We start from the raw sequence: 15,861 nt of genomic DNA, 5'->3' as shown, positions 1-15,861 counted from the left end.
GTCAAGCAATGCCTCACAAAGAAGGACACCTATTGGTAGAAAAAAAATCTAACATCTGAGATTGAATATCCCTTTGAGCATAGTGAAGTTATTAATTACACTTTGGATGGTGTATCAATACACCCAGTCACTAGGATACAGGCGTCCTTCCTAATTCCGTTGCCGGAGTGGAAGGAAACTGCTCAGGGATTTCATCATGAGGCCAATGGTGACTTTTAAACTCTGTAACTGTTTTATAGCTGTGATAGGAGAACTGAGGATGGATCAACAACATTGTAGTTGCTCTACAATACTCACCTAATTGGCAGAGTGAAAAGAAGGAAGTCTGTACAGAATACAAATATTTATAAATATTCCAAAATCCGCAGCCTATTTGCAACAAGCCACTAAAGTAATACTGCAAAACATGTGGCAAAGCAATTCACTTTTTGTCCTGAATACAAAGGGTTATGTTCGAGGCAAATCTGAGTACCACTCTCCATATTTTCAATCATAGTGGTGGCTGCATCATGTTATGGGTATGCTTGTAAGCGTTAAGGACTAGGGAGTTTTCAGAATAAAAAAGTTAACAGAATGGAGCTAAACACAGGCAAAATCCTAGAGGATAACCTGGTTCAGTCTGCTTTCCACCTGATACTGGGAGATTAATTCACATTTCAACAGAACAACAACCTAAAACACAAGGCCAAATCTACACTAGGGTTGCTTACTAAGAAGACAGTGAGTGTTCCTGATTGGCCGATTACAGTTTTGACATAAATCTACTTGAAAATCTATGGCAAGACATGGAAATGGTTCATTAGCAATGATCAACAACCAATTTGACAGAGCTTGAATAATAATAAAAAAACAATGGACAATGAGCTCTTAGAGATTTTCCCAGAAAGACTCAAAGCCATAATCGCTGCCAAATTGCTTAATTAAACTCCAGGCAGCAGATGGCGATGTGAGTCTTTCAGGTGATGCTTCTTGCGTGACGTTAAATCTAGTGGACAGGACGCTCAAGAACCACAACACGGCTACTGTTTAAAACACCTCGGTAGTTTGCTAGCCAACATACAACCGAAACACTGAAGCTCTTTAGACCATTTTTGTGAATATTAATCTCATTGTTTAAAAACAATTCTGTTGAGGTATCTACTGGTTAACTTTAACGTAATGTACTTGTTACATTTGCAAACTTGTTCAGATTGATACTGAGCCTAGCACTAGGCTAGTCGCTAATGCTAACTAGCATCCACAACCATGAGCTCTCTAAGCTACTCGCCCCCAGCTAAAGAAGAGGCGATATGTTGGACGGAGAAAGAATCTCTCAAACTGAACATTGTCGTAAAAGAAAAAGAGAATATCTCAGTGAAAGGAGAGGAAGAAGCTTTCAGAATAAAACAGGAGGAAGAGGAGTCTATCAGCATCACATTGAAAGAGGAAGATGTGACAGTGAAAGAAGAGAAAGAACATTTTGGAGTGGAAGAGGAGGCTATCATATTAAAAGAGGAGGATGATACAGTGAAAGAAGAGAAAGAACCCATTGGAGTGAAGGAGGAAGAAATGATAGAGGCTGTCACAGTGGAAGAGGAGGAGGTAGAAGCTTTGATAATGAAAAAGGAGGAAGAGGATATCACATTGAAAGAAGAGGAGGATATTATAATGAAAGAAGAGGAAGAACCTTTTAGAGTGAAAGAGGAGGCTATCTCAGTAAAAGAGGAGGAAGTGGAAGGAGAGGAAGAGGAGACTGAAGATCGGATTAGCACCAGTGAGTATTGTCTTAAACGGGCACGAACTCTGCGCTTTGTGAAGTAATATGTCGTTTTAAAGAGGCATTCTACTGAAGTGCTATACTTGAATAGGTTATTCAGTACTGTAGATATTGTTCAAGGGCAATCTGCCATTGGTATATTCATTTTTGGACTTTTTAATTAATAATATATAGGCCTAGCTATTGATTATTGGAGAATATAACTGATACATGCCCAATGAGCTTAGATCAACTAACTATTACAGCCTTGTTATAAAATTGATTAAATTATTTGTTTCCTTCATCAATCTACACACAATACCCAATAATGACAAAGCAAAAACGGTTATTTTTATTTTAGTAAATGTATTAAAAAAAAGAAACTGGAAATATGACATTTACATAAGTTTTCAGACCCTTTACTCAGTACTTTGTTGAAGCACCTTTGGCAGCGATTACAGCATCGAGTCTTCTTAGGTATGACACTACAAGCTTGGCACACCTGTATTTGGGGAGTTTCTCCCATTCTTCTCTGCAGATCCTCTCAAGCTTTGTCAGGTTTGATGGGGAGCATTGCTGCACAGCTATTTTCAGGTCTCTTCAGAGATGTTCGATCGGGTTCAAGTCCAGGCTCTGGCTGGGCCACTCAAGGACATTCAGAGACTTGTCCCAAAGCCACTCCTGCGTGGTCTTGGCTGTGTGCTTAGGGTCGTTGTCCTGTTGGAAGGTGAACCTTCGCCCCAGTCTGAGGTCCTGAGCACTCTGGAGCAGGTTTTCGTCAAGGGTCTCTCTGAACTTTGCTCCGTTCATCTTTCCCTCAATCTCCCAGTCCCTTCTGCTGAAAAACATGTCCACAGCATGATGCTTCCACCACCATGCTTCACCGTAGGGATAGTGCCAGGTTTCCTCCAGATGTGAAGCTTGGCATTCAGGTCAAAGAGTTCAATCTTGGTTTCATCAGACCAGAGAATCTTGTTTCTCATGGTCTAAGAGTCTTTAGGTGCCTTTTGGCAAACTCCAAGTGGGCTGTCATGTGCCTTTTACTGAGGAGCGGCTTCCGTCTGGCCACTCTACCATAAAGGCCTAATCGGTGTAGTGCTGCAGAGATGGTTGTCCTTCTGGAAGGTTCTCCCATCCCATGTCAGAATGACCATCGGGTTCTTGGTCACCTCCCTGATCAAGGCCCTTCTCCCCCGATTGCTTAGTGTGGCCAGCTCTAGGAAGAGTCTTAGTGGTTATTAACCTCTTCCATTTCAGAATGAAGAAATGTTTTGCTACCCTTCCATAGATCTGTGCTTTGACACAATCGTGTCTCTGAGCGCTACGGACAATTCCTTCGACCTCATGCATCAGCTTTTGCTCTGACATGCAATGTCAACTGTGAGACCTTATATAGACAGGTGTGTGTCTTTCCAAATCACGTCCAATCAATTGAATTTACCACAGGTGCACTCCAATCAAGTTATAGAAACATCTCAAGGATGATCCTTGGAAACAAGATGCAGCTGAGCTCAATATCAAGTCTCATAGCAAAGGGTCTGAATACTTATGTAAATACGATATTTCTGTATTTTTTTGTATTTTTTAAATTAATGTACAATCATTTCTAAAAACCTGTTTTTGCTTTGTCATTGTGGGGTATTGTGTGTAAATTTGACATGTATCTCAGGTGGGCTTAAAGGGTACAGTAGCACAAAAGCACCCTCTATACAAAATGGAAATCAAAATAAATAAATATTGTTCAATATGATCAATACTAACTTAGCATAACGTTGTAATATGTAGTGTATATTTATACCCCAGACCAATGGTTTCCAAATATTTTAAGTACATTTTGCTATTCTGTATTTTTTTATACCATAAATCATTGCTGTTCCAATTAAGCCCAGTATGCTCCTATTAAGCCCAGTTTGCATTGAAACACATGGAGTGTTTTATCACCTAATATTCAATCAACCTGAGCATAAATTATTATTTTTCTTCAGATTTAAGTTGATTAAAGTACTCAAACTACAGTTATTATTCATAGTGGCCTTTACCAAGATGAAATCATTAAGAACAACTAGAAACCTCTGTACTCTCTGCAACACGTTTAGAGTAGACAGGTAGTTGTTGATGCAGAGAGAGAAGAAGAAGATCAGGGTTGAAGTATATCGGGGGGATAGAAGGTCTACAAGTGGTGGGCAAACAAACGAAGGACAAGAAGATGACTACTGGCCGACTACTCATGCAGTTAGGGCTGGGGCATTGTCATATTGTTGTCCTTACGGCCTCCAGGTGATTCTGTTTTTTGGGGGGTTTCACCACCTGTACCTTTCTAATACAAGAGTAGAGTGGGAGATTAGAAACGGTCTTTAGACAGGCTTTAGAAAGACAAGTTGACTAATTAACAACAATTGGAAATGTTAACCAGCTTTCAGATAATTCATTAAAAGTTGTTTGTGTTATGGTCTTTGTGCATGGCAGCTGCAGGATCAATATTCACCTTTGTAATATAGGATGAAGCCTGAGCTGGAATGTGAAGCTAACTGAAGCTGGCTAGCTTTAGAAAACCCTGACAAGATCTCTCTAGTGTCATAGTACACCCCTCAGATATATGGGGTATACTACAAATATAAGCTTGTAATTGTAAACAAACACTGTATAGTCAAAAAACATCCATGTTTAGTATTAAACTTTTTTTCTCTTTGGCAGGAGCGAGACCAGACTCTCACTCGGACAGCGGAAAGAGTACTTCAGGGCAACCAGACCCAAAAATGGCCAAACCAGCGAGACCACACCACTGCTCCCATTGTGGAAAGAGTTTTACTCAGTTAGCTGCTCTGAAAACACATGAGAGGACGCACACAGGAGAGAAGCATTTCCACTGCAACCTGTGTGGAAAGAGTTTTACCCGGATAGGGTCCCTGAAAACACATGAGCGAATACACACAGGAGAGAAGCCTTTCCACTGCTCCCTGTGTGGAATGAGTTTTACTCAGTTAGGGAACCTGAAAAGGCATGCGAGAATACACACAGGAGAGAAGCCTTTCCACTGCTCCCTGTGTGGAAAGAGTTTTACCCAGTTAGCTACTCTGAAAACACATGAGAGGACGCACACAGGAGAGAAGCATTTCCACTGCAACCTGTGTGGAAAGAGTTTTACCCGGATAGGGTCCCTGAAAACACATGAGCGAATACACACAGGAGAGAAGCCTTTCCACTGCTCCCTGTGTGGAAAGAGTTTTACCCAGTTAGGGGCCCTGAAAACACATGAGAGAACACACACTGGAGAGAAGAATTTCCACTGCTCCCTGTGTAGAAAGAGTTTTACCCAGTTAGGGTCCATGAAAACACATGAGAGGACACATACAAGAGAGAAGCATTTCCACTGCTCCCTGTGTGGAAAGACTTTTACCCAGTTAGGGTCCATGAAAACACATGAGAGGACACACAATGGAGAGAAGCCATATCACTGCTCCCAGTGTCAAAATACTTTTTCCGCATTAAGGGACCTGAAATCACATGAAAGAACCCACTTAGGAGAGAGGCAGAGGCCTTTCCAATGCTCTCAGTGTGGAAAGAGATTCATCCAGTCATCACATCTGAAAGATCACACGACAACACACACAGGAGAAAAACCATTCCAATGCTCTCAGTGTGGAAAGGGTTTTACCAGATTAAGCACACTAAAAACACATAAGAATACACACAGGAGATAAGCATTTCCAATGCTCCCAGTGTGAAAAAAACGGTTAGTACACCTGAAAATGCATCCATTAACAACTATTAATGGATTTATTGGGGAAAAGGGATGCACTGAGTAGGAGTACAACCCAGGGGATAACGCGTTAAAGTGAAAATCACTTGTTTCCAACGTGGTCCTCGATGGAATAAACTCAATACAGACAAGACACAATATAAATATATCTTCCTCCCAGTGTGGAAGGGTATTTGCCTAGTTAGGGAACCTGAAAGACCACGAGGGTTTCACATCTGATGACACCCACAGTGCTCCCACGCTTTTTTGGGGGGATGGATTTGGATTTGTTTGTCATGTTGGTTGTTGTTGTGTTTTCCAGGGAAAGTTTTGGAAAAGGATCAAATCTGATAAGTTTTCAAAAAGTCAATGGAAATTAATTTAATAACTTCTGTTAGCCATTTATTTAGGCATAGTTTGTAAATATTTTATTAATCACATACAAATCACCATATCAACCAGGATCAGAATGCTTTAATGCTGTGTGACCGCATCACCTGCACGTGCACTGTGGAGTGGGCCTCAAGGGGAGAGAGACAGTAGCACGTTGCAGCAGCAGGTAGGCCTATAGAATAGGAGAAAACAGACTAACTAGGTAGCCAATTCATTCAAAACATATATTGTAGCCTGGCTAGTTATCTATCTGGTTAACTGTTTAGCTATTCACATTTATTCATGCTAGTTAACTGTTTACAGTGAGGGGAAAAAAGTATTTGATCCCCTGCTGATTTTGTACATTTGCCCACTGACAAAGAAATGATCAATCAATAATTTTAACGTTAGGTTTATTTGAACAGTGAGAGACAGAATAACAACAAAAAAATCCAGAAAAACACATGTCAAAAAATGTTATAAATTGATTTCATTTTAATGAGGGAAATAAGTATTTGACCCCTCTGCAAAACATGACTTAGTAATTGGTGGCAAAACCCTTGTTGGCAATCAGAGGGCCAACTACAAGAAACGTCTGAAACCAGGTTTGCACACATCTCAGGAGGGATTTTGTCCCACTCCTCTTTGCAGATCTTCTCCAAGTCATTAAGGTTTCGAGGCTGACGTTTAGCAACTCGAACCTTCAGCTCCCTCCACAGATTTTCTATGGGATTAAGGTCTGGAGACTGGCTAGGCCACTCCAGGACCTTAATGTGCTTCTTCTTGAGCCACTCCTTTGTTACCTTGGCCGTGTGTTTTGGGTCATTGTCATGCTGGTATACCAATCCACGACCCGTTTTCAATGCCCTGGCTGAGGGGAGATTCTCACCCAAGATTTGACGGTACATGGCCCCGTCCATCGTCCCTTTGATGCGGTGAAGTTGTCCTGTCCCCTTAGCAGAAAAACACCCCCAAAGCATAATGTTTCCACCTCCATGTTTGACGGTGGGGATGGTGTTCTTGGGGTCATAGGCAGCATTCCTCCTCCAAACACAGCGAGTTGAGTTGATGCCAAAGAGCTCCATTTTGGTCTCATCTGACCACAACACTTTCACCCAGTTCTCCTCTGAATCATTCAGATGTTCATTGGTAAACTTCAGACGGGCATGTATATGTGCTTTCTTGTGCAGGGGGACCTTGCGGGCGCTGCAGGATTTCAGTCCTTCACGGCGTAGTGTGTTACCAATTGTTTTCTTGGTGACTATGGTCCCAGCTGCCTTGAGATCATTGACAAGATCCTCCCGTGTAGTTCTGGGCTGATTCCTCACCGTTCTCATGATCATTGCAACTCCACGAGGTGAGATCTTGCATGGAGCCCCAGGCCGAGGGAGATTGACAGTTCTTTTTTGTTTCTTCCATTTGCGAATAATCGCACCAACTGTTGTCACCTTCTCACCTAGCTGCTTGGTGATGGTCTTGTAGCCCATTCCAGCATTGTGTAGGTCTACAATCTTGTCCCTGACATCCTTGGAGAGCTCTTTGGTCTTGGCCATGGTGGAGAGTTTGGAATCTGATTGATTGTCTGCTTCTGTGGACAGGTGTCTTTTATACAGGTAACACACTGAGATTAGGAGCACTCCCTTTAAGAGTGTGCTCCTAATCTCAGCTCGTTACCTGTATAAACGACACCTGGGAGCCAGAAATCTTTCTGATTGAGAGGGGGTCAAATACTTATTTCCCTCATTAAAATGCAAATCAATTTATAACATTTTTGACATGCGTTTTTCTGGATTTTTGTTGTTGTTATTATGTCTCTCACTGTTCAAATAAACCTACCATTAAAATTATAGACTGATAATTTCTTTGTCAGTGGGCAAACGTACAAAATCAGCAGGGGATCAAATACTTTTTTTCCTCACTGTAGCTGTTAGCATTTATTCATGTTTTCATCATGTCCCAATAACTTTCCACCGACACTTGCGAGTAAAGGCCATGCAAAGTTTATTAACTTTTTTTGGACCATTCATTTAAACTGTCATTTTTTTTTTGCAAACAAATGATTCACTTCGCCATTGTATTAGTTAGGATGCTGGTGAATCGAATCATGTGAATCAAAATAATCAATTTGTGAATCACGAGGACAAAACCTGCCGTAATGATCTATTATCTAATTCTATTATCTCCAATAAATGTTATTCATCTTATATATTTATTTATGTGTGTATTTCTTCCTCCAATATGATAATGAGGGGGTGTCAAGCCAATGTCTGTCTGTGGTATCTAACACACCGTCGGTTGATCAATGTCACAGCGCTTTGCTCGATTGTTTGCTTATGCACAATAGTAGAATTTGCGGTTTGCCTTCAAAATAACAGTCCTGCATTTGAAACTGAAGCAAACAGATTCATATAGTGGAATCACGCCATATTTGGACCAGATCATGTTTGGAATGTTGTAAAAATACAACAAAAGACAAACATTGGTTCATTTTTATTTGTTCATTTTAATCAGTTGACATCGCACTGTGGATGTATTAGATTTCATAGAACATTGTACAGCCTTGCCTATGTATCTTAGGTCCATGAAATGTTCACAACTGAGGCAATTTCCCACAGTCAAAGTCCTGCAATAAGAGCTACGACGCTAATAGTTGTGTGAACTTTTCACAGTTGTGTTCTGTAACAGTCACTGAGTCGGCTGATATCTATGGATCTTAGGTCCATGAAATGTGAAGAGTTTACACAAATATTAGCGTCGTAGCTCTTATTGCAGGACTTTGACTGTGGGAAATCACTTCACAATTCCATAGGTAAGGCTGCACATGTGTTAAAGGAATTTGATATCTTTGATGATAATAATCAATAATCAATTCGCCTTGACTAATGCCCAAGGTTTGTAAGACAATGGGTTAAATAATTACGCAAGGACTCAGCTTTCTGCAAAAGGTTTCTGTAGCTTTATTCAGAGAACGTTCTGAGGTCAGGATAACAAAACAGTCATTATATAGTTCTTGCTTTCTTACGCACATGCATTTACACACAAACTGTTGGTGACCTGCATCCCCCATAGACTTCACACACTTGTTTATCACTATCCAGAGCTCAGCCTGTTCTTTTCCCTCAAGGTTAGGAATTCTCTGAAGTTTTACTCCCTTGACCATCTGCTTCTCTATCTCTCTATACTAATTGCATACACACATTTCTTTCCCTCTCCAGTGGTTCCTGGACTTTCCGGAACTAATCAGACTAATCGATCCCTACATTGATCATTACATTGATTATTCATTAACCATGCTGTATGAGTAATAATTCATCATGGTTTATTGATTAATTTACCTTTATTAGATAATTCTCTTATCAACATGGCAATATGAATGTCCAATACGCACACTAGACTGACTGGGGAGGTGATTTCCTACAGTCAGAAAGTCCTGCAATATGAGCTACAATGGTAATATTTGTGTACACTCTTCACAGTTGTGTTCTGTGGGTGTCACTGCGTAGGCAGATACCCCAATTCACTGATCCACAATTCCATAGTCAAGGCTGTGCAGTGAAATATAAGAATGCCCACAATGCAATTCTAAAAGTTGAATATATTCACAGTGCGATTTCAACTGACTTGTCTTTTTTTTTCTTCAAATTAACTCATTATTGTCTTGTGTTGAATTGATAACACAATTCCAAAGTTCAGCATTATCTGGACCAAATATGGCAATGATTCCTCTATTTACATCTGTTGCAGGTACTCGTTCCCATAATAATGCAGTGATGGCCCGTCCCATGAGGACCTCCGCGTCACCACCAGCTGCAGTCCCTGATCTGCATCTGTTGGATGCCACTATGATGAAGTACTGTATAGCTCTGTTTCCATGCCTGACGGCCTTGGTGAGGAGATTGTGGTCTGTTCTCGTGCCTGACGGCCTTGGTGAGGAGATTGTGGTCTGTTCTCGTGCCTGATGGCCTTGGCGAGGAGATTGTGGTCCGTTCTCGTGCCTGACGGCCTTGGTGAGGAGATTGTGGTCCGTTCTCATGCCTGACAGCCTTGGTGAGGAGATTGTGGTCTGTTCTCATGCCTGACGGCCTTGGTGAGGAGATTGTGTGAAACAGCAGTATCTCCTCCCCACCAGATGGTCATATGACCACAGAGGTCAAGTTAAATGACCTGAAGGATCTCGCCACTGTCTCCTCCTTTATTGGTGATCCAGATTGCCATTCAGATCAACCTCCCCTTTCTCCAGATTATTATTATTAAATTACCTTTCAGGAGTTACATTAAGACCACCCCTTTCTGTGTAAAATGCCAACTTCCCAGAAACCAGAGGGTTTTAAATTCTGTATGAGAACAGCTCAGATATATAATGTATGGTAATGCTGATGGTTTCCATGGCATCAAAGGGGGTCATTATGGCCAAACAGTTAAATTTTTGTTTCATCAGACCAGAGGACATTTCTCCATAAAGTACGATCTTTGTCCCCATGTGCAGTTGCTAACCGTAGTCTAGCTTTTTTATGGCGGTTTTGGAGCAGTGGCTTCTTCCTTGCTGAGTGGCCTTTCAGGTTATGTCGATATAGGACTCATTTTACTGTGGATATAGATACTTTTGTACCTGTTTCCTCCAGCAACTTCACAAGACCTTTGCTGTTGTTCTGGGATTGATTTGCACTTTTCGCACCAAAGTACATTCATCTCTAGGAGACAGAACGCGTCTCCTTCCTGAGCGGTATGACGGCTGCGTGTTCCCATGGTGTTTATACTTGCGTAATATTGTTTGTACAGATGAACGTGGTACCTTAAGCTGTTTGGAAATTGCTCCCAAGGATGAACCAGACTTGTGGAGGTCTACAATTTGTTTTCGGAGGTCTTGGCTGATTTCTTTTGATTTTCCCATGCAAAGAGCCACAGAGTTAAAGGTAGGCCATGAAATACATCCACAGGTACACCTCCAATTGACTCAAATGTTGTCAATTAGCCTATCAGAAGCTTCTAAAACCATGACATCATTTTCTGGAATTTTCCAAGCTGTTTAAAGGCACAGTCAACTTAGTGTATGTAAACTTCTGACCCACTGTAATTGTGATACAGTGAATTATAAGTGAAATAATCTGTCTGTAAACAATTGTTGGAAAAGTTACTTGTGTCATGCACAAAGTAGATGTCCTAACCGACTTGCCAAAACTATAGTTTAACAAGAAATGTGTAAAGTGGTTGAAAAACAAGTTTAATGACTCCAACCTAAGTGTATGTAAACTTCCGACTTCAACTGTATATATATATATATATATAAAGCAGTAACTCTTTGGATTGGTTATCTTCAAATTAAATCAAATTTGATTGGTCAGATACACATATTTAGCAGATGTTATTGCGGGTGTAGCGAAATGCTTGTGTTCCTAGCTCCAACAGCGCAGTAGTATCTAACAATTCACAACAATACACACACGTTTTTAAGTAAAATAATGTAATTAAGAAATATATAAATATTAGGACAAGCAACGTCAGAGTGGCATTGAGTAGAATACAGTATATACAGTATATACATATGAAATGAGTAAAGCATTATGTAAACATTATTAAAGTGGCCAGTGATTCTATGTATATAGGGCACCAGCCTCTAAGGTGCAGGGATGAGTAACCGGGTGGTAGCCGGCTAGTGACAGTGACTAAGTTCAGGACAGGGTACTGGGTGGAGGCCGGCTAGTGATGGCTATTTAACAGTCTGATGGCCTTGAGATAGAAGCTGTTTTTCAGTCTCTCAGTCCCAGCTTTGATGCACCTGTACTGACCTCGCCTTCTGGATGATAGCGGGGTGAACAGGCCGTGGTTCGGGTGGTTGATGGCCTTGGTCTTTTTGGCCTTCCTGTGACATCGGGTGGTGTAGGTGTCCTGGAGGGCAGGTAGTTTGCCCCCGGTGATGCGTTGGGCAGACCTCTGGAGAGCCCTGTGGTTGCGAACGGTGCTGTTGCCGTACCAGGCAGTGATACCACGCAACGGGATGCTCTCAATGGTGCATATGTAAAAGTTTGTGATGGTCTTGAGAGCCAAGCCAAACTTTTTCAGCCACGCTGTCTGTGTGGGTGGACCATTTCAGATTGTCAGTGATGTGTAAGCCGAGGAACTTGAAGCTTTCCACCTTCTCCACTGTGGTCCCATTGATGTGGATGGGGGTGTGCTCCCTCTCTCTGCTGTCTCCTGAAGTCCACAATCAGCTCCATCGTTTTGTTGACAAAGGAGAAATGCTCACTAACAGGGATGTAAACTAATTTGCAAGAAATCAGGTTTTTGTGTATATGGAACATTTCTGATCTTTTATTTCAACTCATGAAACACGGAACCAAGACTTTACATGTTGTTTATCTTTTTATTCAGTTTATATGTATTTATATTCAGCTTCTATATATGTGTGTAGGAAAGTATTACCTGTAAGAGAGAACATATCAGTTCATTTTATATTTTAGCCAATATAAACAATGTAGTGAATATTTTCCTTAACTGCGGTACCCACTCCAGTCAACAGATGGCGATGTAAAGTCTTTCAGGTGATGGCTCCTTGCGTGACGTATAATCTAGTGGACGGGACACTTCTTCAACAACGACAATAGGCTACTGATTAAACCACCTCGGTTGTTTGCTAGCGAACATAAAACCGCTAATATTTAGACAATTTGTGTATATATTAACCTCAGTGTTTTAAACACACTGTCTGCGAATTTACTAGTCACTCTATTTACTTTAATATTTACGTTGTCAGCTAGCTAGCTAGCTGTTTTAGTTAGCCTTGCACTAGGCTAGTCTAACATCCCCGACCATGAGTTCACTATCCTACTCCCCACCTGCTAAAGAAGAGAAGGTCTGCTGGACGGAGAAAGAAGCTCCCGTGAAAGAGAAGGAAGAGGAGACTGTCACAGTTAAAAGGGAAGTAGAGGGTGAGGCTGTTACAGTGAAAGAGGAAGACGTTTCAGTGAAAGAGGAGGTGGATGTTACTGTGGAAGAAGAGGAAGACGTGTTCAGAGTGAAAGAGGAGGATGTTACTGTGAAAGAAGAGGCTGCAATTGAAAAAGTGAAAGAGGAGGAGGATGAAATTACTGTCACAGTGAAAGAGGAGGAAGAAGAGAAGAATGGAGATCTGATTAACACCAGTGAGAATGGAGATCTGATTAACACCAGTGAGTACTACCTTAAAAACAGGGGCACAAATCAATGTGTGGTTATAAAGGAGCATTCTACTGAAGTCTATACTTCAATATGTACTCTACCGTGGGAATTATTAAAGCTACAATATAAGATGTGTACATCCTTAAACAGTGGGCCACTACCAAAATGTAAACAATGGATAGATTGAAATACTGTAGTCATCAATATATATTATTATAGAACTCTGTTCAGCCTAAAAACATTACATTATCTATTATTATAGAGCTCTGCTCAGCCTGTAACATGACATTATCTATTATCATAGAGCTCTGCTCAGCCTGTAACCATGACATAATCTATTATTATAGAGCTCTGCTCAGCCTGTAAACATGACATTCCATGAGAACAAGATTAGAGTTGAAACTCCACATTATTAATATTATTATGACTGTTTCTTCTTTTTTTTGTGACCAAACATTTATTTTGTTACAAACAAACAGAAAATCTGACGGGTTTACAGATACAAAAACAATCGAAGAGTTGCGTAAAAAGATAACCAACCCATTACCCCCCTCAGTCCCCACCCGCCCGCTTCCTCCCTCCACAGCCAGAAACCATGTTTCCCTCCCCGCCTAGGCCCCCCCCAGCTTATCAGTCCCTTTACATCCCCCCAAAACTACCAGAGACCCCCCTCCCCATGGGCCTGAAAGCAAAGAAAGTACCAAAGTCTAAATAACTGGATTGTATGTGTGGGGCTTTACCTGAGATTGTTCTTTACAGATTCAAGTATATTTGTCCAGGCCTCAGCTGTTCCTTGAGGAGCACCATTCATTCTCGCTGTAGATATTTCTAATTGTATAACTTGAAACAGGAACTGTATCCACTGGTTAAATGGGGAGAGAGTGAGGTGTTCGCCATCTTAAGAGACCTAAACATTTTTCGCAGCAGTAATCGTCTCTGATTGAGAGATTCAAGGAGCTATCATCGTCAAGTAACATAATAGATGCAAAGCATTGAATATTTATATTCATGCACTTTGAAATACATTTGTAACTTTGCCTGAGAAGCATTTAACTGCAGGGCACTTCCACATATGAAGGAATGTGCTTACCTGATTTAGGGGGCACAGTGAACGATTTCAATGTAAAACGTTTCTTGGTGTTAGATATAGTCTGAACAAATGTAAAATGTATAAATTAATGGTTTAGATTACGGGATGCCAAGGTCCAATTTTTCCAAATTCTGTTCCAGGGTTATTTGGATTAAATTAGATCTGTGGACAATACTTTTTTAATGGCAAGCTCAGAATATAAGCTTTCCAAAAGTTGTTTATGTATTATAGAGATAAATTATCTGGGCTCCCGAAATGACTTATTAATAAATCCCATCATTGGATAGTTCGGTAGTTGGGTTTCCCAAATGACTCCATATGCTGCCCTAAATTGTAAATTTAGAAAAAAAGAGTTGCCTGGTAATGTGTATCTTTCAAATCTTGGAATGTTCTCAAACCATTACTGTCCATGACATCGGTAAGGGTATGGATTCCACATTTGGATTTTGAGAGTAGTTTGGAGACCACCTCTTCCCGGGCAATAGGAGACACCATATTACATTGTTTAAGGGATATATCAGTAGAGACCACCTCTTCCAGGGCAATAGGAGACACCATATTACATTGTTTAAGGGATATATCAGTGTAGACCACCTCTTCCAGGGCAATAGGAGACACCATGTTTCAATCACCAAGGGGCATAATAATCATATCTAAACACATTTAGGATGGGATGAAATGCTAGTGCCTAGAAGAGGTTGGCTTGAATTGATTTGAACGTTCTGTTAATGGTTTTATCTAAGGAAGGAAATAAATCTACTCCCAAATACTTTAAAATGGGAAATGATGGGGATTCCATAAGTAGAGTCTTTCATCAGGGTCTTGAGGCTGTAGGGCTGATATGATTAGAATAATTTTATAACTTGAGATGAAGCTGAATTTATCTATGATCTTCAATGCGTTTGGGAGCGATTTGAGATACATTGTCTAGATATACAGTGAGGGAAAAAAGTATTTGATCCCCTGCTGATTTTGTACGTTTGCCCACTGACAAAGAAATGATCAGTCTATAATTTTAATGGTAGGTTTATTTGAACAGTGAGAGACATAATAACAACAACAAAAATCCAGAAAAACACATGTCAAAAATGTTATAAATTGATTTGCATTTTAATGAGGGAAATAAGTATTTGACCCCCTCTCAATCAGAAAGATTTCTGGCTCCCAGGTGTCGTTTATACAGGTAACGAGCTGAGATTAGGAGCACACTCTTAAAGGGAGTGCTCCTAATCTCAGTGTGTTACCTGTATAAAAGACACCTGTCCACAGAAGCAGACAATCAATCAGATTCCAAACTCTCCACCATGTCCAAGACCAAAGAGCTCTCCAAGGATGTCAGGGACAAGATTGTAGACCTACACAATGCTGGAATGGGCTACAAGACCATCACCAAGCAGCTAGGTGAGAAGGTGACAACAGTTGGTGCGATTATTCGCAAATGGAAGAAACAAAAAAGAACTGTCAATCTCCCTCGGCCTGGGGCTCCATGCAAGATCTCACCTCGTGGAGTTGCAATGATCATGAGAACGGTGAGGAATCAGCCCAGAACTACACGGGAGGATCTTGTCAATGATCTCAAGGCAGCTGGGACCATAGTCACCAAGAAAACAATTGGTAACACACTACGCCGTGAAGGACTGAAATCCTGCAGCGCCCGCAAGGTCCCCCTGCACAAGAAAGCACATATACATGCCCGTCTGAAGTTTGCCAATGAACATCTGAATGATTCAGAGGACAACTGGGTGAAAGTGTTGTGGTCAGATGAGACCA

At 41.0% G+C, this 15,861-nt stretch overlaps 3 protein-coding genes across 3 annotated transcripts in view; all 3 read left to right on the top strand.

Moving 5' to 3' along the window:
* The window catches only part of LOC115178195 (zinc finger protein 658B-like), a 1,063,446-nt gene that overhangs the window by 936,643 nt on the left and 110,942 nt on the right, over positions 1-15,861 (top strand). The gene's annotated exons all lie outside the window — the stretch shown is intronic.
* LOC115178202 (zinc finger protein 501-like) lies at positions 1,001-5,957 on the top strand. The gene is made up of 2 exons (XM_029739296.1): positions 1,001-1,753; positions 4,430-5,957. Exons 1-2 carry the CDS (start codon positions 1,246-1,248, stop codon positions 5,434-5,436), a joined length of 1,515 nt encoding a protein of 504 aa, XP_029595156.1. The 5' UTR covers positions 1,001-1,245; the 3' UTR covers positions 5,437-5,957.
* Positions 9,617-15,861, top strand: part of LOC115177882 (gastrula zinc finger protein XlCGF17.1-like) — a 31,190-nt gene continuing 24,945 nt past the window's right edge. Inside the window, exons 1-2 of the mRNA XM_029738880.1 lie at positions 9,617-9,696; positions 12,966-13,012. Of these exons, the coding sequence (XP_029594740.1) occupies positions 9,617-9,696; positions 12,966-13,012 (127 nt within the window). The remainder of the gene's footprint in view (positions 9,697-12,965; positions 13,013-15,861) is intronic.

This window comes from Salmo trutta, chromosome 38 (genome assembly GCF_901001165.1).
Source record: "Salmo trutta chromosome 38, fSalTru1.1, whole genome shotgun sequence".
In the NCBI taxonomy this organism is placed as follows: Eukaryota; Metazoa; Chordata; class Actinopteri; order Salmoniformes; family Salmonidae; genus Salmo; species Salmo trutta.
The sequence above is the reverse complement of the archived record's forward strand: the minus strand, read 5'-3'. Positions and strand labels throughout refer to the sequence as shown.